At 37.5% G+C, this 23,999-nt stretch overlaps 3 protein-coding genes across 5 annotated transcripts; 1 reads left to right on the top strand and 2 right to left on the bottom strand.

Annotated features, from left to right (window-relative positions):
* The first annotated feature begins 335 nt into the window (after nt 1-335).
* LOC116843331 (G patch domain-containing protein 1 homolog) lies at nt 336-5,550 on the top strand. Its single transcript, XM_032813690.1, has 3 exons — nt 336-1,532; nt 1,617-1,995; nt 2,447-5,550. Exons 1-3 carry the CDS (start codon nt 1,469-1,471, stop codon nt 4,860-4,862), a joined length of 2,859 nt encoding a protein of 952 aa, XP_032669581.1. The 5' UTR covers nt 336-1,468; the 3' UTR covers nt 4,863-5,550.
* Nucleotides 5,548-16,341, bottom strand: LOC116843328 (uncharacterized protein PFB0765w-like). Of its 3 annotated transcripts, XM_032813682.1 has the most exons (29): nt 15,993-16,341; nt 15,281-15,379; nt 15,080-15,163; nt 13,940-14,097; nt 13,685-13,776; nt 13,351-13,437; nt 12,519-12,684; nt 12,234-12,459; nt 11,254-11,407; nt 11,049-11,178; nt 10,748-10,975; nt 10,450-10,623; nt 10,150-10,310; nt 9,773-10,055; nt 9,461-9,575; nt 9,241-9,355; nt 9,036-9,158; nt 8,553-8,903; nt 8,220-8,390; nt 7,982-8,137; nt 7,788-7,895; nt 7,413-7,691; nt 7,287-7,341; nt 7,077-7,215; nt 6,884-6,995; nt 6,676-6,785; nt 6,473-6,614; nt 6,298-6,401; nt 6,025-6,094 (listed from the first exon to the last, which is right to left on the bottom strand). In XM_032813682.1, the coding sequence occupies exons 2-29, from the start codon at nt 15,376-15,378 to the stop codon at nt 6,025-6,027; spliced, it is 4,191 nt and encodes a 1,396-aa protein (XP_032669573.1). In that variant the 5' UTR covers nt 15,379; nt 15,993-16,341. The 3 variants fall into 3 exon arrangements, with proteins under 3 accessions (XP_032669572.1, XP_032669573.1, XP_032669574.1); XM_032813681.1 differs by lacking the exon at nt 15,993-16,341 and having other exon boundaries at nt 5,548-6,094; nt 15,281-15,378; XM_032813683.1 differs by lacking the exon at nt 13,351-13,437.
* Nucleotides 16,342-16,901: 560 nt separating this feature from the next.
* Nucleotides 16,902-23,360, bottom strand: LOC116843334 (non-specific lipid-transfer protein). Its single transcript, XM_032813696.1, has 3 exons — nt 22,571-23,360; nt 21,031-21,406; nt 16,902-20,432 (listed from the first exon to the last, which is right to left on the bottom strand). Exons 1-3 carry the CDS (start codon nt 22,995-22,997, stop codon nt 19,616-19,618), a joined length of 1,620 nt encoding a protein of 539 aa, XP_032669587.1. The 5' UTR covers nt 22,998-23,360; the 3' UTR covers nt 16,902-19,615.
* Nucleotides 23,361-23,999: the final 639 nt, after the last annotated feature.

The raw sequence follows: 23,999 nt of genomic DNA, 5'->3' as shown, positions 1-23,999 counted from the left end.
TTGCATAAGAGCCATAATGGCTCCTGCACACAGAACGCGGTAATGCTTGCCGCGCGGCGGAAGTCCGCGCGACAGCCAATCAATATATTGTTTTTCCATAAGAGCTAGAAGGTTATTACGGAAAGCAGCATATTGATTGGCTGTCGCGCGAACTTTTGCCGCGCGACAAGCATTACCGTGTCCTGTGTGCAGGAGCCATTACTGCACCAGTTCAGTGGTCCCAGCCTTATGAATAAGCCTTAAGGCTGATCTATGATGGCTGTAATCCGTTAACTTATGCCGGAACCGTAAAAAATTGACCAACCAGTCGATTATTTTTCTATAATTCGACTATGATTGGTCAATTTTTTACGGTTCCGATATAAGTTAACGGATTACGGCCATCATAAATCAGCCTTTAATGTGCACTTAATGCGCACTAGTGTAACCACTCAATATGTCGGCTTCTAACGAATTTTATACATTTGCAGTGTGTCATCGGAAAGATTTGTTTTTTACGATTAATATGTATATTTGTAGATTTGGGAAAATTATTTTTAAAAAATAATACGTTACCACGTGCGCGCTCGCGTTACTCGTTACTCATTGAAGAAATAATTTGTTATGTTATTCAAGAAGTAACAAATAGTTACAATTTTTCTCATAAAATTTTGAAGCCCTTTTTTAGGATTTCTTTCTATTCATTGCATACACATGCATTCAATGTGTACAAACATTGCAAAACCAAATGTATTATTTTTACGCGCATAAACGTTTAAAAAAATACACATTTGACTAAAGCTCTTTCTACACGTTTTTTCCATTTTAAACCACGTCGTTTAACATGTTTAAATGTGTTAAATGATTTAACGGCAATAAATATATAAGAAGAGTTTTTCAATCAAAATTACACATTTAGATTTACAGTGAAGTAACAATAAGAGTAATGATTATATTTATTATCATTATCCAACAAATATAATTACGTTATCGTTACCATTACTAAGCTAAGTAGAACAAATTTCTAAAAGATATTTTAAAAACATCTTAAAAGTCTAAAAACACATAGAACATCCTTAAGTTATTTTTTAGAAATTTGTTCTACTTGAAAATAAATAAAAATAATGTTGTTACCAAATTGTTACCGAGAAAAGGTAACTTTTAATGCGTTATTTTCCAACTCTACATGTATCTGACACTCTGTGGAAGAGCGAAGAAAGCAGAAAGATTGTGCAAGATATTTTGGAAAGTGTAGCTATAGAAAACAAGTCTACAATTGATTGTCATGAATGTGGATCAACATTGCGATGAATGAATATTCATTAATAAATCGCACACTCGTAACCGTCTGCTAAGTTTTGTGTATTGCGAACTTTCCCGTCGTACCTAACCTTAAACGCATAGTGTTCGACATTGACAGCGGTTTGAAAATTTGAGAAGATTTGATTGTAGCAGCATGTTGAGCATTAAATATTGAAAGTTTGGAACAATGTCCGACTCGTCGGATGAGAATTACGTGACATTCGGTGTGGCTCTTGATCCCTTGGATGAAGGTGGATAAATAATCCAATACGAATTGTCATGTAGTCATGTATCGTTTCGTCATTATTTGCTACATTGTAACTTGTATTTTTCAGAAAATATTCCACGGAAGAAACCCGTTACAGTCGAGGATCAATATGCCTATGATGCCCAAGGCAGACGCAGGTTTCACGGAGCCTTCACTGGTGGTTTCTCTGCTGGGTACTTCAACACCGTCGGTACTCGCGATGGTTGGAGACCACAGCAGTTCAAGTCTTCCAGGAGCAGCAAGGCAGACAGCATCACTCAACGGCCAGAAGATTTTATGGATGAAGAAGACACAGGTCTCTTTGGGATTGCTCCGAAAGGAATTCGAGCTACCAGTGATTACGCTGATCATGGACAAAAGGGAAAGAAAAGGGAGAGGATAAGTCAAGATAATAGTGGGCCCATCCCTGGTACTCCAGTCTTGAAAGAACTTCTGAAGCCTGTCAAGTTAGTATCTGTGAAATTTAATATAATTTTATGATTTTATCTTAGTTTTCTTTAAGCTTTGATCGCTGGTGTTATACTTGTAACTAAAGTGAAAATAGATATAATTATTGTGTATAGAAATTATTAGTGCAATTAGAATAATTAATTACAATAATAATTAGAATAATGTACTTGTGAAATTTTTAATATAAAGATATTTTTATGTCAATCATCTTGAAGTTTTTATTATTGGTGTTATATTTGTAACTAAAATCAAAACAAATATATAATTAGTATAGAAATAATTAGAATAATCAGAATAATTAATTACAATAATAATTCAAGAAACATACATATACGCACAATACTGCATGAAAAAGTGAATGAATTCCGATGAATTGAAATAACTAGATTAATTATAGAGAGAGGAGTTTCAAAATATTAAAACTATATTCTGTGTTATTTAAAATAGAGAAACAGTTGGTATTGTCCTGCTGAAGAAAATGGGCTGGAAACCTGGTCAAGGTGTGGGTTCTAGACTAACTAAGAGAGAGAAACGCAGGATGAAGCAACGTAATGAGAAGTTGAAGTTAGCACAAGATAACCATGAAACGATCCTGAGCAACTCTGAGGATTCCGACGATGACTCCATCGATGTTACTTTCGCTCCCGACGATTACGAGCCGTTCAGGTGCAAACCAAAGGACAATTATTTCGGCATCGGCTACTCAGGCCTGGATAGACGAAAAGTTCTCTCTAGTCACATCAATTTGTTCGATACGCCGGCGTTCTGCGTTCAAGATAAGAACAAAAAATTGTCAATACATGGTCAAGCATTCGGAGTCGGCGCGTTTGAGGGCGACGACGAAGACATATACGAACGAGAAGACATGTCGCGATACGACTTTGCCCTGGGTCCTGAGCGCAAGACGAAGACGAGATGGTCTCAAGATGGTTCAAGTGGCTCGTACACCGACTGTCTGGAGGGTTTCGTCCGTGCGAAAGAGAGACTCGAAAGCAAGAAAGTTTTCAAACCACCAGAATTGCCGAAGGACTTCGCACCGGTGCACACCGTCAGGAAAAGTAGGTTTTTCCCGCCGATCGCGACTCCGTCGCGCACGTTACAAAATGGCAAACGCAGGGAGTTGAACGCTGTGGATAGAGCGCGGATTCTGGAAGACTCAGACGATCACTCGAAAAAGCCACCGAGCTCATCCGTCGCTTCTAACATTATTTCGAAAACGTTAAATCTGCAAGGCAAACAACAGACAGAGGAGAGACGAAAGTTGGAGGCTCAGCAGACAACGACGACCGGTTCGTGGTTAGACAAATTGAACACCCAAAACTTCATAAAAGGCAGTGTCGTTGAGTCCAAAGAAGATGACACGGGTCTGAAGACACTAGAGGACTTCAAGGAATTTGTGTCTACATCTTCAAGCACGGACCAACCGAGCGGAAATGACGCCCTGGACAAAAATGAAACAAGAAAATTGTTCTTAGCCGATCCAGACAAGCAAAGGCGATTCGAGCAGTACCTCGCTTTCCTGAAGGATGACGATCCGAGCAAGCTCGAGAGCATTCAACTGCTCTCCATGACCGATTGGGAGAGAGAACAGGAACGCACGGAATTCGAGCAAGCTGCCAAGCTTGAGCAGTCAAATGATTATATGGCGAATACGTTTGTACAGAGCGTCGATTGCAAGATAGACGACGTGGATCCAGAAAAAGATAAGAAGCAAGCAGTCAAGCTGAAGATGTTCGGCAAACTCACTCGAGAACGAAGCGAGTGGAAACCGGCGAGCATCGTTTGTAAGAGATTTAATATCCCCGAGCCGAAAGTCGGCTGTGCCCAAGTTACGACGCAGCGGAGGGCAGCGAAATTCTCCATCTTTGATTCCTTAGATTGGTGCAGCTCGTCTAAGTTTACAAAAGCCACGGACACGGTGTCTCAGATACAAACGGAAGAACCTGTTCCTCAATCGTCGAAAAAAACGGAAGAAACAGATGAAGTAGCCGGCCCTAACAATATCCCGTCTAATATCTATCAACCCTCGGAAGCCGTTTCCGAGAAATTTAAGATCTTCGAGGCTTCTTACGAGAAAGTTTTCGGCAAAGGCATTCAAAGCGCTATCCCAAAAGGCGTCGAAGAACATGCGGCTACTAGTTCAAAGACTAAGGATACACACGAGCAAGAAGCAGAAAATAAGCAAGAAGTTGTCGAGTCGGCGAACACGTTCAAGGAACAATCTGAAGAGAAGAAGGATCTGTTCAAGGCGATTTTCCTCAGCAGCAGCGAGGATTCCGACAGCGAGACGGAGGAGAACGTCGACAGTGAGGCGGTCAAGTCGATTTTGATCGGAAAAGATCCGAAGGAGATAAACGTGCAACGAAATACGTCGCCGCCGCGAGGTATCTTCGCGAAGCTGGATCTCGACAGTCTAGTGGCGCAGCCGAAAGCACACGCCAGCAAGGACGATTCACCTGAGGAAAATGCGTCTTCCAAACGCGCAGAGACCAGTTTACTCGCGGTCCATGAATCGCAGAATGATGACAGTCTTGTGGATCGCAGCGAAGCCGGTGACACGTCGGAAGCTGCGATATTGCCGGACATGTATGGTCCAGTGCTACCGCAGAGGTTGTTGAAGCATGAGAACAGCGCGGCAAACGTGGTCGAGGTCGACGATGACACGACGCAGTTGCCAAAACCGGTATACCGCAGCGTCGTTGTATCGAAGAGCGCGAGCGACGACTCCAGGCTCGGCGGAAAGTGGGTAGAGCGAGACAAGGTGAAGACGTCGAAGAAGGAGAAGAAAAAGCATAAGCACAAGGAGCATAAGAGTTCCAGGCATAAGAAGAAGTCGAAGAAGGAGAAACGCTCGAGACGTTGATTCTCAATTGTTGCTTTTTACTTGGTGCTTCGGAATACGCATATGTGAAGTAATGTAATTGTATATATAGATATATTCGACTCTTTCTCTTTGTGCTCGCAACCGCAAACTGATTTCTTCAGCTTGTGGACGCGTCACACTTCGACAAATTCTCAAAGTGAATTTGAATCCTAATAGCGAAGTTTCTCGATCTTTATCATTGTTCTAGTAGGATTTATGAGTTTTAAATGGACGAAGTGTCGAAAATTGTCGAAAACGAAACATTTACACGGAGAAGATATTATGGTTTGTTTGTTTTCATATAAATTCTTCTCAATTTTACTATGTTTTTAGTAGTTTAAGAATAGACCGTCAATAAATCTTGTTAAGAAATGTAGTAAATTTCCTTAGAAAAACATTGTAGATTTTGCTGGAAACATAGCGAGTGTTTTAATAGCATATTTCAATTTCTAAAATATATATGTAGCATATAGTGAATTGCAGAATGTCGGTCTATTTCTCGGTTACAAATTCTGTAGTAACTTTTGTTATAAGATTTTCTTCGTGTACCATGCGTTAGATCGTTAGACAAGGTCAAATACTACATGCACGTGCTACTCTTGAAGCACGTGATGTGCGATTAACTGCGCGTTTTCTTGAGTAAGAGCTACTTGGTAAGATGTTAAATAAACCAATGATTCATAGATAATCAGTGAAATTTCAATATTATATTTTCCAAAAATCTTTGGTGGGTATTGCACATTACAGTTTGCACACATTCACGATCATACACGAGTCGTTTTCGATTCGCGCGATTGGCGCATATTTCCGCGGCGAGAACCATCGCGTAGACTCACACTCGCGTAAAAAATAGCATAAAGCGAATGTATCAACACGAGATCTACTCTCTATCGGACATCATGACCATACAGATATTCTGGTTTAAGGATAACCCTCGTGATTACGCGTTATCAACAAGAACACACACGTACACGTGTCGCTTCTACTTGTCGTGAGAATTGAACTCGATGCATCATGGTGTTTAAGTACGAATTTGAGCAGTCTGCCTTTTCATCGCAGCGTCATCGAATGCAATGCTATCCTCTCTTGGAAAATAGTAGTGAAGTCTTCAGTTGAAGTGTGCAGTCCCTGAACGAGATTGTGCAGACGATATGGCATTATTTTAGTCCGATGTCATGGAGTTCCTCGAAGCAGGCCTGCTAGAATTCCCGGATCCAATCTTTTTATCTAGACTGAAAAACCATCGCAGTATCATTGACGGATGACGTATTTCATTGTTGGTGAGTTGTTCTTTGTATTCTTTATATATATTTATGAATAATTTAAAAAAAGTTGTTTAGTACTTAAATTTAAATCTTTTTAGTTGAATTGAAATTTTTTAATTGAAAATTTGCATTTGAATTGAATAATTTAGTCATAATTTATTTCAAGATACCTGCTGCTTCTCGAACCTCTCTTGAACATTGCTGTTAATTTCTTCTTTAGATTCTTCTTCTCCAATTTAGTGCTTTCATTAATGCTGGTCTCAGAACCGGACGTCTGCAACGTTCAGCCATATTAATGAAGATGTTACAATAGAAATACTTCGGAATATTAAAATTTCTTCTTGCCTGAAGGGAATAGTCAGTCATGTTTGGGTCATCGACGCTGGACGATTTCGTCAATTTGTGCGTTAATTTTCGTATTATACCTTTGCCGTACTTTCTATCGCGCTCTAACATTTCGCTCTTTGTCGACCCTCCGGAGAGACGGCTGAACGAAAAAATTGTTAATTTCATCGTGAATTTATTTACTAATATTACGAATACGATACCTGTCTACACTGGAATCCCTCTGTCGACTAACTCCGCGAGATCCTGCTTCCGATCCCTCCAACGATTGCATGCTCGACATGTTGCTGTCCGTGCCCCAAATAGCTGGAGACTATATTCATGTAAAAAGTCGCGATTATCGTCACAAACTCAGAAATTGGCCTCATCTCAAAGTTCATGCAGACGCAATTCTATGAATTGCACACTCACCTCTTGACGCCCAGACGTTGTTTGTTCCAAAGAGAGACTCTTCCTCTTTAAACGCGGTTTACTGCGATTCAAAACTACTCCTTTTCCTGGATCGCTTTCAACCGACGTCGATCTAGATTACAGCGACAATGTGACATTCTTCATGTTCTCGACATTTGGCAAGAAATCAAATCACGTAAGTTGCGAAACTTACCTCTTTCCCATCTTCTTCAGTCGTGTTGCGTTCGCTTCGTCCGTCACTTTCTTCGACTCCTTAAGTTCCTTTGCTACGTCCATTAATTTTCTAATGGTGTATTCTAATTTCTCTGTCCTTTCTCCGAGTATAGGGGTAACTGTAAATACGAGTATATTTTGTAAATTATTTGTCCGAAAAATTTGAGCTAGTAAATTTTTATACGAATACCTTTTACGTCACTCTTTGTTTCCAACATTGGTGACGACTCTCTTGATTTTGGTCCCTACAGATTGTATTAAGATTATTATACATTGAAATTATTAGAGCATGAAGTAAACTTTCTGCTTTTCACACCTTCAATCGTCTCGGCGGGGTTGGCGTGTAAACGTCAGTCGTTCCATTCTCCGCTATAGAGTCAGTTAATTCGGGGAAGAGTTGTAGTAGATCTTCAACCTGTTGCATAAGAATGTTGATGTTTCGCAGCTCGGTTTGCTCCAATTTACATTTGTTCAATATCACATCTTTGAGTTCCTGCCTCTCCTTCTCATGTCGCTCCTTTTCGCGTCTCATTTTCTCGTTGCTTGTTCTTAATTTCGCGTGTGCGTCTCTCAGCTCGAGTAAATCGCATTGCAACTAGAATCGATCACAATCGAGAAAGTGAGAATTATATATTACTAATATTTTCAGATCATGCAAATGTCTAGCTCAGCAATATCTAATTTTAATCACCTCCGATAATTTCTTCTTATTTTCTTCTTTTTCTTCATCGAATACTTTCTTCAACTGATCTTGTCTCCTCTTATTTTCAAGTCGTTCTTTACTGCGCTCTCTTTCTATCTGTAAGAATAACATTTGTGGAAACTTAAAGTATTTGAATCGACTATATCGTTCCATTTAACGCACGTTAAATTGCTAAGTAATACCTCGAATAACGTTTGCCTCAAATCCCTCGCTAACGTTGCTGTTTCCTGAAGTAATCTTTGATGTTCTTGTCTCTCTTTTTGCCAAGCTAATTCCATTCGCACCTTTAATCCAGGAATTTTTGAACGACCGCTGGTCAGCAATCGTTCTTCCTCCAACTGCAACCGTAAAGAAGATTAATTAATGGAGAGAAATATTTTTAGAAATTATTATTTGAAAATTTATGATTTGCAATTATACCTCATTGATTCGAGATTGCAACTCGGAGACCTTAACGTGACTAGCAGATTTTTCCGAAACCAATTCGGCTTTCAGTCTAGAAGCTTCAAGCTTTATTTCGGAAAGCTCATCTTCCATAGAAGTGATCTGTTTTTCTAGTACTAATATATTTTTACTTGATGATTCTTCATCCTAATAACAGAATATTTTTATCATCTAACGATAAAGAATACATAATATATAAATAATATGATTAATATTATTAATATTCTCGATTAAAATATCTGAAAATAGTTACGTAATCTTATTAAAAATGAGATTTCAGTGCGGGATTTTATTAATTCATTCACGAACCTCGTCCGACTTTCCAGAAGATGCACTGGATAGCCTGCCTTGTCTCGTAGACTTTAGCTCTCCTATTGTTTTTTGCGCACCTTCCAACATGTGTTTGTAAGTATCACGTTCTCGTTTGTAACGCGACAATTGGCTCTGGATCGCTTGAATTTCGTCGTTAATCGCTGTGATTCTGTGCTCGTAGCGCATTTTACATTGCGCCAAGTCTGTCTTCTTGGCTTTCTCCGTATTCGTCAGGGCGTTCTTTAATTTTTGAATTTCTGATTCCAGCGCTGTCGTGTCGGGTATCAACACTTGATGAATTTTAGAGACCGCTTCGTAATCTTTTAATTTTGCAGACAAATCGTCATTCTGTGAATTGATAATTTTCTTTTTAATTCGAAGGCAAACTTTTAATAAGTTCAGAGACTATGAAAGAGTTATTCATGCAAATTTCGAAATAAATTATAGAAGAATCAACGGAATTCTATGTTGCATGCTTACTATTTTCTTCGTATCTTCCAATCGTTCAAGTAGAGTGGCATTTTCCTTCTTGAACGTATTGATTTCATTGTTCAGTTCGGTTATAATAAGTTTGTTTGGCAATTGGCTCTCGCGAATCTGGCTCTAGAATTGTAAATTGAAAAAATAAAATTTTAAATGAAAATTTAACTATGATAAAAAATCACTATATGGGGGATTTACGCACTTCGAAAGAAGTTTTCTCCAATCGCCATTCGCTCTCTTTTGCTCTTATCGAATTACGCAGTTCTTCGAGTTCCGCTTGAATATTATTTAAATCCTTCTTACGCTTCGAACATTCGCTAGAATGAAACGTAAGATTAAATGAAAGAGGTCACACGAGATATTTAATATTGTTGGTAGTGAATTCTTACTCCTCACACTGTTAGTGTCGAATTGCTGTTTACCTATTCAGAGATTCATTTTCCCTTTCAAGTTGTAGCTTTGAGCTGCTAAGCTCTTGATACTTTTCTGTTAAAGTCTCATGTTTTTGTTCATGTTTCTTTATCTCATTCTCGAGATCTGAAAATTTTATCGCGTTATAATAAATTTTATTATCTTATAATAAAATTCAAAATACCATGACAAGACCATTCAGTATAAGTATCTGTTTTATCTTAGATCAGTGCTCGGAATTATTTGCACTTTTGAGATAATTTTTAATTAATTCCAGGCACTGTCTTAAATTAATATTATTCTTCCAAACAATGATACTTCACTCAAGATTTTCTCATTGTATGTCTGCTTCATCTCGTTCAAGCGTTTTGTGTTCTGTCCAGACTTTTCCAAGGAAGTTATCTTCTTATTGAGAGCTGCTATTTCAGCTTCTTTCGCTTCTTTTTCATTGTCAAGCTGCGATGTTAATTTTGCACTTTCCTGCTTGAATTTTGTAACTTCAGCGGTTAAGTCCATAATTTTTGTTGACGTGGAGGATTTTGTGTTCTCCAATTCCTTCTTTAAACGTTTCACCTCAACGTCGAGCTTGGATTTTGTTTGTTCAACCTATTTCGGTCGAAATATTAACAGAATTAAAGAACAAATCCAACAGGAGAACGAGACACATCAGGTATTAAAAGGAGGATACATGTGTACTTACAGATGTCATTGATTGTGTGAGTTTTGATTCTCTCTCGGTGTATGATGACAAATCATCCTGTAGTCTTTTACATTTTTCTTCTTCTTGAGAGAGCTTTTCGTTCAATTCGTTTATTGTTGTCTGCATCATTGCTGTATCTTTTCCCGACGTCTTAGCCGTTTCTGTATTTCAACAAAAATCTTTTTACATATAATCGATTCTTTTTATATATTGAGTGTATATAGAATAAAAATATTTAAAGTTCATTAAGCTATTAAAGATCCGAGCAAGATTAGACTAAAAATGAGACTCAAGTTTTACCGAGGTCTTTCTTTAGTTGTACAACCTCATTGTAAACTCTCAATTTCTCAGCAGATAGCGATAAAAGTTTAGATTTCAATTTATCCTTTTCATCTGAAAGCGCTAATTTTTCTTTCTCCCATGCTTTTCTCTCAGTTTCCTGTAAAGCAAGTTCTTCCTCCAGTTTTCTTTTCACTGTAATAGAATTTCGAGATTGCATAAATTCGATCATCTTTCTCTTATGTAAATTTTAATTAAAAATTTTAATTTTTAATTTTAATTAAATTTTAAATTTTAATTAAAAATGAGTGGAATTTACCATTTTGTAAATCCACGTTTTTCGTGTCTTCCACTTGTACATTCGATTGTGCTTTTTTCTTTTCTTTCTCGTTGGTCAATTCTTTTACAGTAGTCTCGAATTTTTCTTTAAGCAACTCGTGTTCTTTCAGAAGCTTGTCATATTTCAAGTTATTTTCCTTCGGTTTTATGTCTGGTATGTCCACATTATGTCCATTTTTTATGTTAGTAAAAATACCGAGCATGTTTTCTGAAATGTTAATAATCGATTAATAAAATGTTCAATTTTTGCTTGATTAATGAAAACGGGCTAACGAGCAAACCTATTTCTTTCTCCACCTCGTCAACCATCTTTTTAAGTTGCACTTTCGTCGTGAGGTCCGTTGGCTTCTTTTGCGTTCTATTCTGGAATGCGTTGCTTACTTTCTGCAGAACTTCTTCTGTTTTCTTTACCTAAAATACAAAAATCAAATTTAGAGAAGTAATAAATATATAGAAAAATAATTTTTCAATATTGTGCAAATTTACCTCTTCGTACTTTTTTTCCAAAGCGGATCGCTCGTTTTCTACTTCTTCGGCTTTGCGCTCTACTTTTCTCAGTTTGAACGACAATATCCGGCAATTTTTGTTGGACTGCTCCAAACTTTTTCGCAAACGCGTATATTCGTCTGCTTGTTCATCCCTTACGTGCGAAAATTATATGATAAACAACATATATAGGATATGCACTGCGGTGTAGTGTATTTAAATGCAATGTGTTTGTCATATTTTGAATATCTCTGTCCCTTATAAAGGTGCTTAAAAAGATTTGATATAAAATTTATGATGATAGAGCAGTACGATATCCCTCGTCAAAGTTTTTTAATTCTTGCAAAACTTTAATGTAAAACGTAATTCTTTTAGGCTCACTACTTAGATTTTCTTCGATTGGCACGTTCGCGAAAAAGTGGATGTGATCCCAGAAAAGTATTACGTGAGACGTAAAAATAACAAAAAATTCACAGATTTCATGATTACCAAACAAAGGTACCCCCAAATGGTCTCCATGTTTGGTGAAAAGCGAGGGTGCCGTCGTGTTGGGATCACATACGTCTCCCGTCCAAATAGTTGTCCTGCAACAATCCATATATAGCTCATTTTGCAAAAAAATTTGGATCTTTTTATTCGAGGCGCGGCATCACCGGTATATAAATTCTTAATTTCAAAAGTGAAGTTTTCAAACAAAATTTCTGGACGTAGAGAGATTCTTTTTATTCAGAGACCAAAATGTAGCATCTATTAAAAGGAACAGAGATACCGATCTCGATGAAGATGTGACATACGATGTTAAAGTGATATCTGACAGAATCATTTAATTACAGAAAATCTCATAGAATAGCGAGTCGTACTTCGCTCAGTTAGTAACGATCCAAGATTGTAGATTGTGCAAATGTCTAAGAAACTACAAAGTATAGCATGCGTATTAAATTGAAAAATTCCCTTCGCGATATACCTTGAAGATATATTACCTGAAATTATCCTGCAGTTCATAGATCTCCTCCTCTAATTGTCTGATCTCCTTCTTCATGTCCTCGTTCTCGTCCATTAAGTTCTCGCAGAGATTTTCCGCAGCTTTCAACTTCGATCGCAAGTCGTCGTGCGCTTTATCCCTCTCTCCTCTGTGTGGTTTAACACTCGCTTCTTTTTCCAGATCTTTTATTCTCGCCAGCAACACGTTCTTCTCTTGTGCAAGTACTGAAACACACGTGGGCGTTGAGTGCAAAGAAACGGCGATATTTCGAGTCGAGAAATACCTTCGTTCTTCTTCTGCAGCTTCAGCACTTCACTCGCCGATGTCTTGTTCGACATCGTCTCCATAGTCGCCAAACGACGCATCAGTATTTCGCTCTTTTCCTTCTCCGCCTTCTCGCACCTCGCCTTCATATTACTCAACTGAGACCGCAATTTCTCTATCTCATTCTGCGAGAAGAGCAAATGTCATCGTTAATGATTTGAGATTGCATTCGTTCGCATGTTTAATCGTGTTTAATCCCCTCGGCCTTAATGCTCGAAAACCATTCGAAAACTCATCGTAATTATTGAAGTCGCGCTGCGCTCGTATCGGTAATTTAATTCATATCTTTATGAGTGCGTCGTCGTATGCGCGCAAATTTCTCTTTTGTTGTAAACAAGTCAGACCTGAGAGGGTTAAATATATCAAATAAAGAAATAATTAAATAAATAAATAAATAATAAATAAATAAATAATTAAATAAATTAAATAAATAAACATATAGAGAGCGCATATATATATGCGCTAATACTGGGAATTTCTTCATAGAGAAACATTCGTTTGCATTATAGAAAATATATAAAAGATAGACACATAACATTAGACGATCATACGGTTAGTTAATCATCGAACGAGTTAATTGACATGGAAATGAACATAGTGCACTTAAAGAAAGTCCTGGTGGGATATCGCGAGTGTTTCGCAATTCACGATATACAACATTATTAGATTGGTCTATGTACAAGTACGTACATGGTACGTAAGTTATTAATATATTCATAACGAATTGTTATTAATCGTAAAAGTTTCCTTCGAGGTACTTCAAGGTAACGAAAGAGTGTCGGCGGTCTCACCTCCTCGGCATCCTGTCCTTTTACCGTGACATTGTCCAGTCCGTCCTGGACCACCTGTTTCGGCGGTGCCGGCCGTGATTTCCTTACCTAAAGTAGTGTGACAAAAATGAGAGCGCAAAGTGGAATTGAAAATTCGCACACCATTATCAACGAGAATGTCGCTACTCTACCGTCTGTGGTACAACTAAATCGTATCAAGACCTGTTGGAACCAACCCTTTGGCGTCTCCTATGAGGAAGACGTTTGCATGCGTGTGTACGTGTTTGTGATGTTTATTATGACAACAGAAGAGAGCATTCCATGCATTAGTGGGTTAAACAGCCGAAAGGGATACCTGAATTATAAATTCAACGTCGTTCTCCGAGGCGCCTTCGTTGCTGTTGCTTATCACATTTCTTATCTGCAGCTTCGCTGGCCTCCTAATGTCTGCGTTAGCACATAAGCAATAAAAAATTATTAGAAGATACATACGTAAGAAAAAAAGATAAAATCGCTGGAGAAAAAGATATTTTTGAATTTCTCATATTAATTATTACAAATTGTAATATGGATTTTATTATTTTTTTTATAGATGTTTCGCGTTGATTACCCTCTAATTTGTGGCTTTCGTCCGCATCCGTATCTATGGTAGAGAGATCCATCAGGGATGTCCAACCAGCCGTTGCTGCCGGCTGTGAATAATTATTCTTGGTTTCATCTTTCGCCAAGTTCGTAGCGGAAGACCACGTCCTTTTGCTCTCGGAGCCACTTCAAAATTCAATTGCGAGACAACAATCAATTTTTCTATGATATTCGAAAACGCAACTTCCCTTATAGCGCCGTATCGAATTGACTATTATTGATACCATCGAAAATAAAACGGTTGGCTCATCCGCCATTATGACTCGTACTATTCGAAAAGAATTATAACTTGCGGTTGAGTCATGACTGCCTCGATTCGTCGTGAGAAATGGTAACGGTTTGCCGCATCTAATAGGCTTGAGTTCTGGTTATGTCGAGTCTTTGCCAAGTGGGGTTTGAATCTCATCTAAGTCGCCGCTTTTATCAGTTTCAAAGTCTCTATCGCGAAACCGCACCGTTTCTACCGACAAATCGAGAGTCATTCTGTTGTTTAAGAGAAAGATTTTGTGCTTATCTAATCAAATAAAAGTGTTGAGCGTGGATTAAGCTATCAGGAATCAAATATTTGTCAAACAACACGATCACTGAATTAACAATCTATTTTCGACAATTCAGGTAAAAGGAAATTCGCAACGTCAAACACACATTTGTAGAAATGGCGACACGCGGGCTCAAAAACGTAGTCCACAGGAATGATTTTCGACAGCCTGATTTGCGAATGTTTCGATAAATATTCCGGTAGAGAAGATATTATCCTTGTAACTTTTGATATATATTTTACACATACACATACATAGAGAAATAGAAGAAGTGGAAGAGAAGTGAAATCAAATATTAGTTAGAATATAGATAGAATTAATTTTATAAATTAATAAATAGAACATAAATAAATTATATAAATGAGATAAGAATTAAGTGTATATACAACTATTTAACGATATCCGTTTCATATGTTTGTCATAGAATACACCGAGGACCACGAGTAGCAAAATCGATTTCAATTTTGATATCGATTTCGACTCCGATTCCAATTTCGAGAAACGCATCGACAACAAATGTACGTTATGTAATGGGCATTTTGTAATCTACGATGACGGAACCAACCTACCGCGTCGAGTCCGACGAGAGGCTGGGAGACGAAGTCGTGATGTCTCCGAGACTGTTTCTCCTGCCGCCATGCTCTTTGTAGTCCCTGAGGAGTAATGGTTTATTCGAAACGCATGTCTTGCTTCATTATCTTACCGATCATCAATCTGTTCATCAACCTTATGCATTATCATCCAATCTCGCCTAATTTCAGATTAATTACCTGAAGCAGCGTTTACAACGCGTCGGCCACCGAACTTGCGGGTGAAAGCCCAAAGGGCAGAGAGGATCGCCTTTTTTGGACGAATACATGGAGTGCATCCTGTGGACGTGAAGATCACGCCTTTCAATTTGCAACTTCATATACTATCTGTGCTCGGAGTGATACGAGACGAAGTAGGGAGTGAAGTGCATCGGAACGGAGCGACGACGGACGAACGTGTCGCAAAAGCTGAACTAATCGCGCGCAATTTACTTATTTTGAAATTGCTTTTGCATTTGAAATTACATTCTAAAACATTGCCGACAATATTAGCATTTTAAAGTAACGACGTTGTCTGTCGCAATCAAGGAAAAACAGGCGAAACGTATGACTGGCGAGAGGATCGCGAGAACCGAAAGAGACGTTTCTAATTCTTAGTTAACGCACTGTCCGCGAAGCGATGCAACCGCATATTTCGGACAATGCGAACACATGCGTGCGCGACAACCGTGACAGAAAACCGTGACACTTGGAGAATCATGCGCCAAGCACACACACCGGCAGTTTATTTATAAAATTTCAATGCCACATCGTGTTCGCCTTTTTTCCTCGATTTTCTACGCATGCAAGACCGAGATCCGACGGATTGTCGGGCGTTCTCCGTTCGATTGCAATGTCCATCGATCGCGATGAAAAGCTCTTACGCAATATCGCGTTGCAATGCTCTACTCACTCGATCGGCACCCGGTATTAACCCAAATGCAGCGGCTCGGCGTGAATTAAATTTATCCTAGACGCCGGTCGGTCAGAAACGGGCGCTCGTCGCGGCGCACGGAGTCTCTTCTATCCTGAGCGGTCGCATCTCGTAATCAAACGGCACTCGCGTATTCGAAAAGGGTGACTTTTCGAGCTCTCGACTAAGGAAGAATCCGGGAGAGTTCGAAAGTGAGAGAGATAATTCACGCGTCTCTTCTACTTGCACTCCCGGCGCATTTTTTCTCTATTCACACGTTCGCAATCCGCTCTGGCGATTCCTACCTACGTCGTACGCGACGTCACTAATAGCACTGACACAGCTGCTATTACGGGGTTTGTCCGTTTCCCGTAGCCGAACTGCGTGTGGATATACGAGCGATTGGACTTACGCCAAGATGTATATTTATCTTTAGCTATAAATATAGAGGAAGCGCGCTACACGCGCAAAACTGCGGGTGTGCGTGAATGCGACGCGTGTGTTCGCGCTGGCGGTCTCGTCACAACGGGCCCAGCGAGTCTATCCTAGAAATGACTTGACTTCGAGCGCGCGTTGATGCCACTATCATCGCGGCCGACCTTCCTCTTCGAGGAGCATTTTTGGGAACGATTTAGACAGTGGCCGAGCGATTGTGTGCATGACTGGACAAATTGGCGAATCCGTTGTGAGAGATGAGTCTGGAATTTGACGGTGGAACAATCGACTCGGAGATGAAGGGAGCTGATGGTTCTTTAGAAGAAATTCGTGAGAGATGAATTCGGAACTTGACAGTGGAAAGATCGAAATAAGAGTGAAGGGAGCTGATGATTCTTTACGAAAAATTCGTAAACTAAGTCGGAGGCTAATTTGGAGTTTGACGGTGGGAAGATCGACTCGAAACGCAGCTGATTGCTTTTCGCAGACTTTTATTAACATACAACACCACTTTGAACATTGCACCGATCCCTTTTATACGGTATAAAATTATAAACAATAGATAGTATACAATAGATTAACACATTTATTTGATAGCAATTTTTTCATTGATAAACAGTGCTTGATCGTCGGGAGTTATCGTTTCTTGCTCAGGCGAGAGAACGGGAAGACAATAGTTCCAAAGCTTCCGTGTAAATTGGAAATACAACGTAGCGATACCTCAATATTTTCATGCGTGTGGTCATATATGTCTACTAATCGTTTTAATATAGTCGAAACACATTGCAGTGGGATTTGTCTCTCGCTGAATATTCTAGCGGAATGCTTCGAAGGCTTTGATAGAATCTCTGTATTTGTAAAACGTGGAATTTGTATTTCCACACGTGTACATAAAAGTATAAAACTAGATTTTATATATTTATCTATATATATAACCCACTTCTCTTTGTGATTTTATATCTAAAATATAAAACTTTTATATAAAATCCCATAATTTTTACTTATAAAAAGAAACTACTCCGTATCTTCTTGAAATTATAATGATAATCATTCTTAACAATTATAGAATGCTCTCGTTGAAAAGCAAGATTTTTTGAGATTTTTCGAAAACAACTTCTTATCACAAATATATAACGCTATAATATTGTTTAAAACACGACTGTTGTATGTGTATATTTCTTTGTATATCTCTTCGCATATATCTATACCTTGAAATTGATTAAGGTGTTATTTTTTTAGTTATCGTAAATTTCAATAAATTTCATGCTTTTCTATAATATTTTATATATATACAACTAAATCAATTATCACCGTTTCGAGCGAAATATCTAACTAATCAACGGAAGAATTCTATGCTTGAAATCATTTTTCACGCGCAGTGTCCACCAAGAAGTTAGTCTATTTGGAATAATAGATAATGAGTAGAAACATGATTTATATGTACTGTTTATGATTAATTTATATAACTGTATTTGTAATATGACAATGTATATATAATTTCATCTCAGGGAGCGATAATGCAATTATATTTTACTGTTCGTAACGATACACGGTTGGTTCAAGAATAATATAGTAAAATATATAAGCGACATATTAGAAATTTACAAAATGCAGCCAGTGACAGACGTATCTTCATTTTGATCGCCAAAACGTGTTAACATAATTATAAAAAAATGCGGCTGATTACGCGTGTATTAAATGACTCGATTAGAACACTTACAATATTTTTTTCATTAGACACTACAATATCTTTGCTATTTACCACAGCTGAATAACGAGCCGCTGTTAAATGGCATTGTCATTTTGCACTGTCGGTAGACCATCCAATATTCATGATTCACTTCACTCGAGTTGTTTACGTAGCAAATTTATCGTTTTATTATTCTATCTTAATAGGACACTTGTAAGTTGTACACTTGAAAGTATTTTCTTTATCTATCTTTACGTTCGTGTAGAATAATTTTTAGGCAAACAGTTGTTAAGTTTAAAACTGTACAGTGTGTTTCAGAGTAATCACACACAAAGTGTGCCAGAAGATTCTTTATAGCAAAAGAAACAATTTTAATTTTTGATCTGTTCTTTTTAGCTGCTGAACTAATGCAATAAGTTAAAGTGAAACAAATATACTTTCTCTCGCTCTAACTTATTGCATTAGTTTAATAGTATAGCTAAAAAGAACAGTGCTATTGTAACCTTTCATATTACTGTGTTTACAGCCTTGCCGATTTCACATTTACAACAAATGTTAGAGAAATGCATACAAATAAATATATATAAAATAAATCTATTTAAAATAATGATAAATCTATATATTGCAGCACAATTGCATAGTAAAATCTTTAGTTAGATAATTTGTTGATGTTAAATAGGTTTCATTTAAAAACTATTGTTCTAAAATAATTTTGTTAAAGGAAAAAGTTGCTTCCTTTGGTACAAAGAATTTCGAAAGAATACACTCTGTGTAATTATACTGGGATACCGTATAGTTTAAGATTACAGACTTGTGTAAATTGCAACGTAATACTTTACAAAGATACGCACGCGACGTGCACTTTGAAAATATAATACGAGATGAGAATGTTTAACCGAATTTTAAATCATGTATGCCTGTACTCTCTTTCTCTGAGTATTACTCGTGTGCATGTGGTACTGAATTCACATACTGCATTTGAACGTATAGAATATTCGTACCGTATGCGAATATCATGTATGGAAATTGTTATATTTACCATTCGTTGAAAATTGTTTCCGTGAACATACGTTGTACACAGACCGGAGTAATAACTTATTTACTGATAGAACAGTAACTAGAATATTCGAGTTACTCGCATCGGCACGATGTGATAAAAAAAACCCAATATGATATACCTAGTAAATGTTAAGGATGTGTTATATTGGTCTTTTATAAGTCCAATTTCACCGAACGTTTATTTGCTCTCTCCGACCAAAATTTTATCAGGAATTCGATATTTTCAAATATGAAGATTACATGTACAAATACATATGACGGTGTTTAATTTAATAATCAAACGGACAAAGAAGTGTATACGCGAAAGATAAGGCTTTATCATTTTTATACTCAAGATATTTTCGCAGTTATGTAAAATGTTTCATATGTTTTCGAATGATAACATATTGATGACTACGCGCTGTAGGATTTCATCAGAAAATTTTAAATTTGGTGTATCTTACAGTCTCGAGCGCAGCAGTTCAATCTTCTTGGCAGCGCGTCGTTGCAGATCCGGCAGCTTCATGGCGAGCCCCATGTTCCCTTGGATCTTTACCTTCCCTTGGAAGAAGGCTTTCTGTGGGTTCAACTTCCCAGAAATGAAATCCACCATATCGGTGTCACTGATCGTGAACGTAACATCGGGTTTGGTTTTCCCGTTGTATTCAACCTTCCCTTTTCCCTCCTTAGCGTCTACGATCCAGAAACCTTCAGCGCCTCCCGGGCCGTTTATGACTTTGAAACCGTAAACACCGCGCATTTTCTCGATCAAATTATCCTCGTCCTCTTGCATCGCGATCTCCAATGTTTTGAATAGCATATGTGCTTGGAATACTTCCGGACTCACATGTATATTCACGTTATTCCTCACTATCCCGTGATTCGGGAAGCCCAAGCGATAGAGAGCGACAACCACGGCGCCGCCCAAGCCTATGTTGTGCTGCAACGCCAATTTCGCACCCGGCACCTGCCTTCTGCCGGCCTGTCCACGAAGCTGCCAGCAAAGTTCGGCGCATTGCGCCAGTCCGGTGGCACCCAGAGGGTGCCCTTTCGAGATAAGACCACCGCTGGGATTCACTACGTACTTACCGCCATATGTATTGTTCCCGGAATCCACCAGTTTGCCACCCTGTCCAACTGGACAGAGCCCCAAGGCCTCGTACGAGATCAGCTCATTTACAGAAAAGCAGTCATGCAATTCTACTACATCGACGTCGGTCGGTCTGTATCTGCTCATCGAGAAGACCTTCTCAGCTGCATTCTTTGTCATGTCGTATCTGTGAAGTAAATGCACGTGTATGCAAATGTAGTTATATAAATGATCAAGTACAATTAAATGAGAAATAATAGTTACATTCAGCAGACAAAGTGGATTCATAAACACTTAACATTTTGCTACTAGCGGTTTCACCACTGTGGTAAGATTTACTTCTGAATAACAGACATTAGAACACTTTTTTCCAGCACATTTTTAATATGCTAGGGAAAATTACCACCGCCTAGTACAAACATATTTTGAAAAGCGTATATTAGTAGTATTGTTTAGCAGAAAATTATACAATAGTTTAAAAGTTGCTGGTAGTATAATACTTACTAAATCTATTGAACTACTTACTTTATCTATTGAACGTAACTGTTACGTGCATATATTACATGTATAGGATAGTTTAAAAGTCGATTATTGATTTGAAAAATATATAATGTTTCTTACAGGTAATATAAATTTCTTTAAAACTCTTTTTCTAGATTGCATTAAAATCCATGGAAATTTAAAATGACAACTAATCTTCGGACTATTCTTATTATGCTATATCACAATTGAATCGATAGACTATTGATTTGTTACATCAAAGTATTCAAATTGTTTTTTTTTACCCGACGATATTCATGCTCGAGCGAGAGTTGAATGTTGAGGGTAAGTCAGTGGACATCTCCATCGCCAAGATCGCAACGGCTTGCGACTCCAAATGATGTTGTCGGACGAACTGTTCGTTAGCTAAAATGACAGCCGCCGCGCCATCAGAAGTCGGGCAGCACTGGAGTTTTGTCAGCGGCCCAAATACTTTTGGGGAGCTCAGAATCTGTTCCAAGCTGTACTTATCTTGAAACTGGGAATATGGATTGTTCGTGGAGTGTAAATGATTCTTGTAGGCGATCTTTGCAAAGTGCTCAGGTTTTGTGCCATATTTCTTCATATGCTCGATGCCAGCATTACCAAACATTTGAGCAGTCATAGGGCTCTCAGTAATACCTGTAATCAAGTGAGAAGTAAATAAGCAAGTGAGGAATAATTAAGTATATTAAGGAATAATTAAGTGTATTGTAGGAGATAGCCAAAAAATTATTGAATTAAAATATTCATAATTTCTTTAGGTAATGTATGTTTTAAATTCTTTTTACAGAAAAATCCCAAGAAATTCTAAATAGTATTACATTCTTGAATCACCCTATATTATAGGCTAATGTTAGAAACACAATTAAATGAACATTTAATATCATAAAAATATTCTAAATATGCTATTTAAAAAAACACCTTAATTAGGGCTATTTTTACAACCTTAACTATTGGTTATAACTTATAACTTTAACTATTGGTTAAATGTCAATCTTAGAGATGATAATTATTCAATGATTATATAACCAGTATTTTTTGAATATACACATTTAGTTTTGGTTTATCTGCTATCATGACATAAAGATATGTTCAAACCTGTTTGGATGTAATCTGATTTTTTTAAAGAGTACTTTGGAATTATTTCCAAGAAACATAAAATGGAATAGGAAGAAACCATTAGGAATTGAGATTGGAAAAAAAAATAAGGAATAGTTGATACAGAAAGGATACTAGAAAAAGAAAACAGTATGCCAGTCTTTAGAGTCTTTATAGTCTTTAGAGAAAGCTAAAGGCATAATAACATTAAATAATAGAATCATTAATTAAAAAGAAAAAAATAGATACATATATAAGTCTGTTTTCATGTGTATTTAATGTCTCTGGTCTGTGAATCAGTATTTAGCTATTTGATATATTGTTATATCGAGATAAAATGCTATTTAATATATTGATAATAAAATACACAACTTGATAAAAAGTCGAGAAATCATGAGATATGATGACAAAGCTATTTTTAACTGATATATACAATCATATTACAACCGTCATCTTCAGTTACTTCCACAGACTTCTATATAATACATATTGATATATTGATTTTTTCCTTAAACTGTCAATTTTCCTCCTATATACTGATCTGTTTCTTATAGCTGCATTAAATTACTTGTTTAAAGTTAAAATGAAATAGATACATATTTGACACTTGGTGGAAGAAAGACAGAAATGTTACAAGACAATTAAGAAATTACAGTTATAAAAAAACAGACATGCTATCTTGCACTTTGTCATTTTATCACTTACCAGCAATATCTGCCATCAGCTCGACATGCTTATCCATAGGATTTGTACGATCCATGTATTTTGGTGTCAAAGAGCCACGTTCCATCTTCTCAAAGCCTAATGCCAACACACAATCCGCGTTTCCACTTTCGATGATCTGCTTGGCGAGGTGGAGAGCGGTGGATCCGGTGGAACAGTTGTTATTGACATTATAAATGGGACATCCACTGAGTCCGATCCCATAGATCGCTCTTTGACCGCAGGTGGAGTCGCCATAGACGTACCCGACGCAGCAAGCTTGCACGCTGCTGTAAGGAACTCGCGCGTCCTGGAGAGCTTTGCTCACCGCCTCCTTAGCCATCTGCGGGTAGTCGAAGTTATCCCGTTTGCCGGGCTTCTCAAACTTGGTCATCCCGACACCGATCACGTAGACGTTTGCGTTCTTCATGGTTCTGAGATCGTTGATCAAAATGCAAAATCTTGTTGAATGCAATTAGGACGCACGAACAGGTCGTGAGACTTGTCTAGGTGTAGTAGGTGGAAAAATATGGCAAAGGAAATACGAAAAAGATGCTACGTTGTAGCGCAGCCGTAAACCAGACTGTCGGAACACTCGAGATTGACTGAAAAGTTAAGCGAATGGCCTGTGGACTTTATCCTGTGGTCACAACTTGATAAAGTCGAGAAATCGTGAGATACGATGACAAAGCTATTTCTAACTGATATATACAGTCATTACAACCATTATCTTCAGTTACTTCCACAGACTTCTATATAATATACTAGACTGCTAACTCATGTCTGTCAGACGTATATATCCAATTTTTGTACGAAACTTGTAGATAGGTTAGTGCGCATGCGCCAAATAATTTCATACGGAATGCGGCCTTCTGCCCTGTGATGGAAATATTTTATTAAAATATTTACTGAAAATCTCTCTCCATTGACCCCATTTCATTAAAATTTATTAAGATTCTTCAAGATTAAAAATTATTAAAATAAAAAAACTCATTAAGATTCATAAAGATTCGTAAAATTCATTAAGATTTATTAAAATTCATAAAATTAATTTTATTGTTATATAACAATAAAATATATTTTACGAATTTTTATGAATTTTAATTAATCTTGAAGAATCTTAATGAGCCTTAATGAATTTTAATGAATTTTATGAACGTAATGAATTTTAATGAAAAGGAGTCAATGAAAGAGATTTTCAATAAAATTTTCATCAGAGTGCTAATGACACACATGGACATAAGAATACACGGACAGGCGAATTGTCGTGGGAGTGAAGTCCAAGGGGTGAGGCAAATAATTGTATGTATTGTAATGGAGTTGATATACGAAGATGGTGATGGTCGCTGCTTTTATACAGTGAAAATACCCAGACAGCATAAATATCCAAAATCGAGTCATAAGACATCTTTAGGACATCTTTTAACATCTT

The sequence above is a fragment of the Odontomachus brunneus genome, unplaced genomic scaffold, assembly GCF_010583005.1.
Source record: "Odontomachus brunneus isolate Ranch 3 - 2012 unplaced genomic scaffold, Obru_v1 Obru_scaffold_031, whole genome shotgun sequence".
Taxonomy (NCBI): domain Eukaryota; kingdom Metazoa; phylum Arthropoda; class Insecta; order Hymenoptera; family Formicidae; genus Odontomachus; species Odontomachus brunneus.
This window is presented reverse-complemented; position numbering and strand designations above follow the sequence as displayed.

Excerpts from the sequence above, each read along its gene's own strand:
- LOC116843328 (XM_032813682.1), bottom strand. The coding sequence starts at position 15,378 with ATGCACTCCATGTATTCGTCCAAAAAAGGCGATCCTCTCTGCCCTTTG. Across the intron at positions 15,164-15,280 it reads CGTTGTAAACGCTGCTTCAG|GGACTACAAAGAGCATGGCG; the intron begins GTAATTAATCTG and ends ATTACTCCTCAG. Across the intron at positions 10,976-11,048 it reads CGAGGTGGAGAAAGAAATAG|AAAACATGCTCGGTATTTTT; the intron begins GTTTGCTCGTTA and ends TTAACATTTCAG.
- LOC116843331 (XM_032813690.1), top strand. The coding sequence starts at position 1,469 with ATGTCCGACTCGTCGGATGAGAATTACGTGACATTCGGTGTGGCTCTT. Across the intron at positions 1,533-1,616 it reads TCTTGATCCCTTGGATGAAG|AAAATATTCCACGGAAGAAA; the intron begins GTGGATAAATAA and ends TGTATTTTTCAG. Across the intron at positions 1,996-2,446 it reads GAACTTCTGAAGCCTGTCAA|AGAAACAGTTGGTATTGTCC; the intron begins GTTAGTATCTGT and ends TATTTAAAATAG.
- LOC116843334 (XM_032813696.1), bottom strand. The coding sequence starts at position 22,997 with ATGAAGAACGCAAACGTCTACGTGATCGGTGTCGGGATGACCAAGTTT. Across the intron at positions 21,407-22,570 it reads GCTGATGGCAGATATTGCTG|GTATTACTGAGAGCCCTATG; the intron begins GTAAGTGATAAA and ends ACTTGATTACAG. Across the intron at positions 20,433-21,030 it reads TCGAGCATGAATATCGTCGG|ATACGACATGACAAAGAATG; the intron begins GTAAAAAAAAAC and ends TTTACTTCACAG.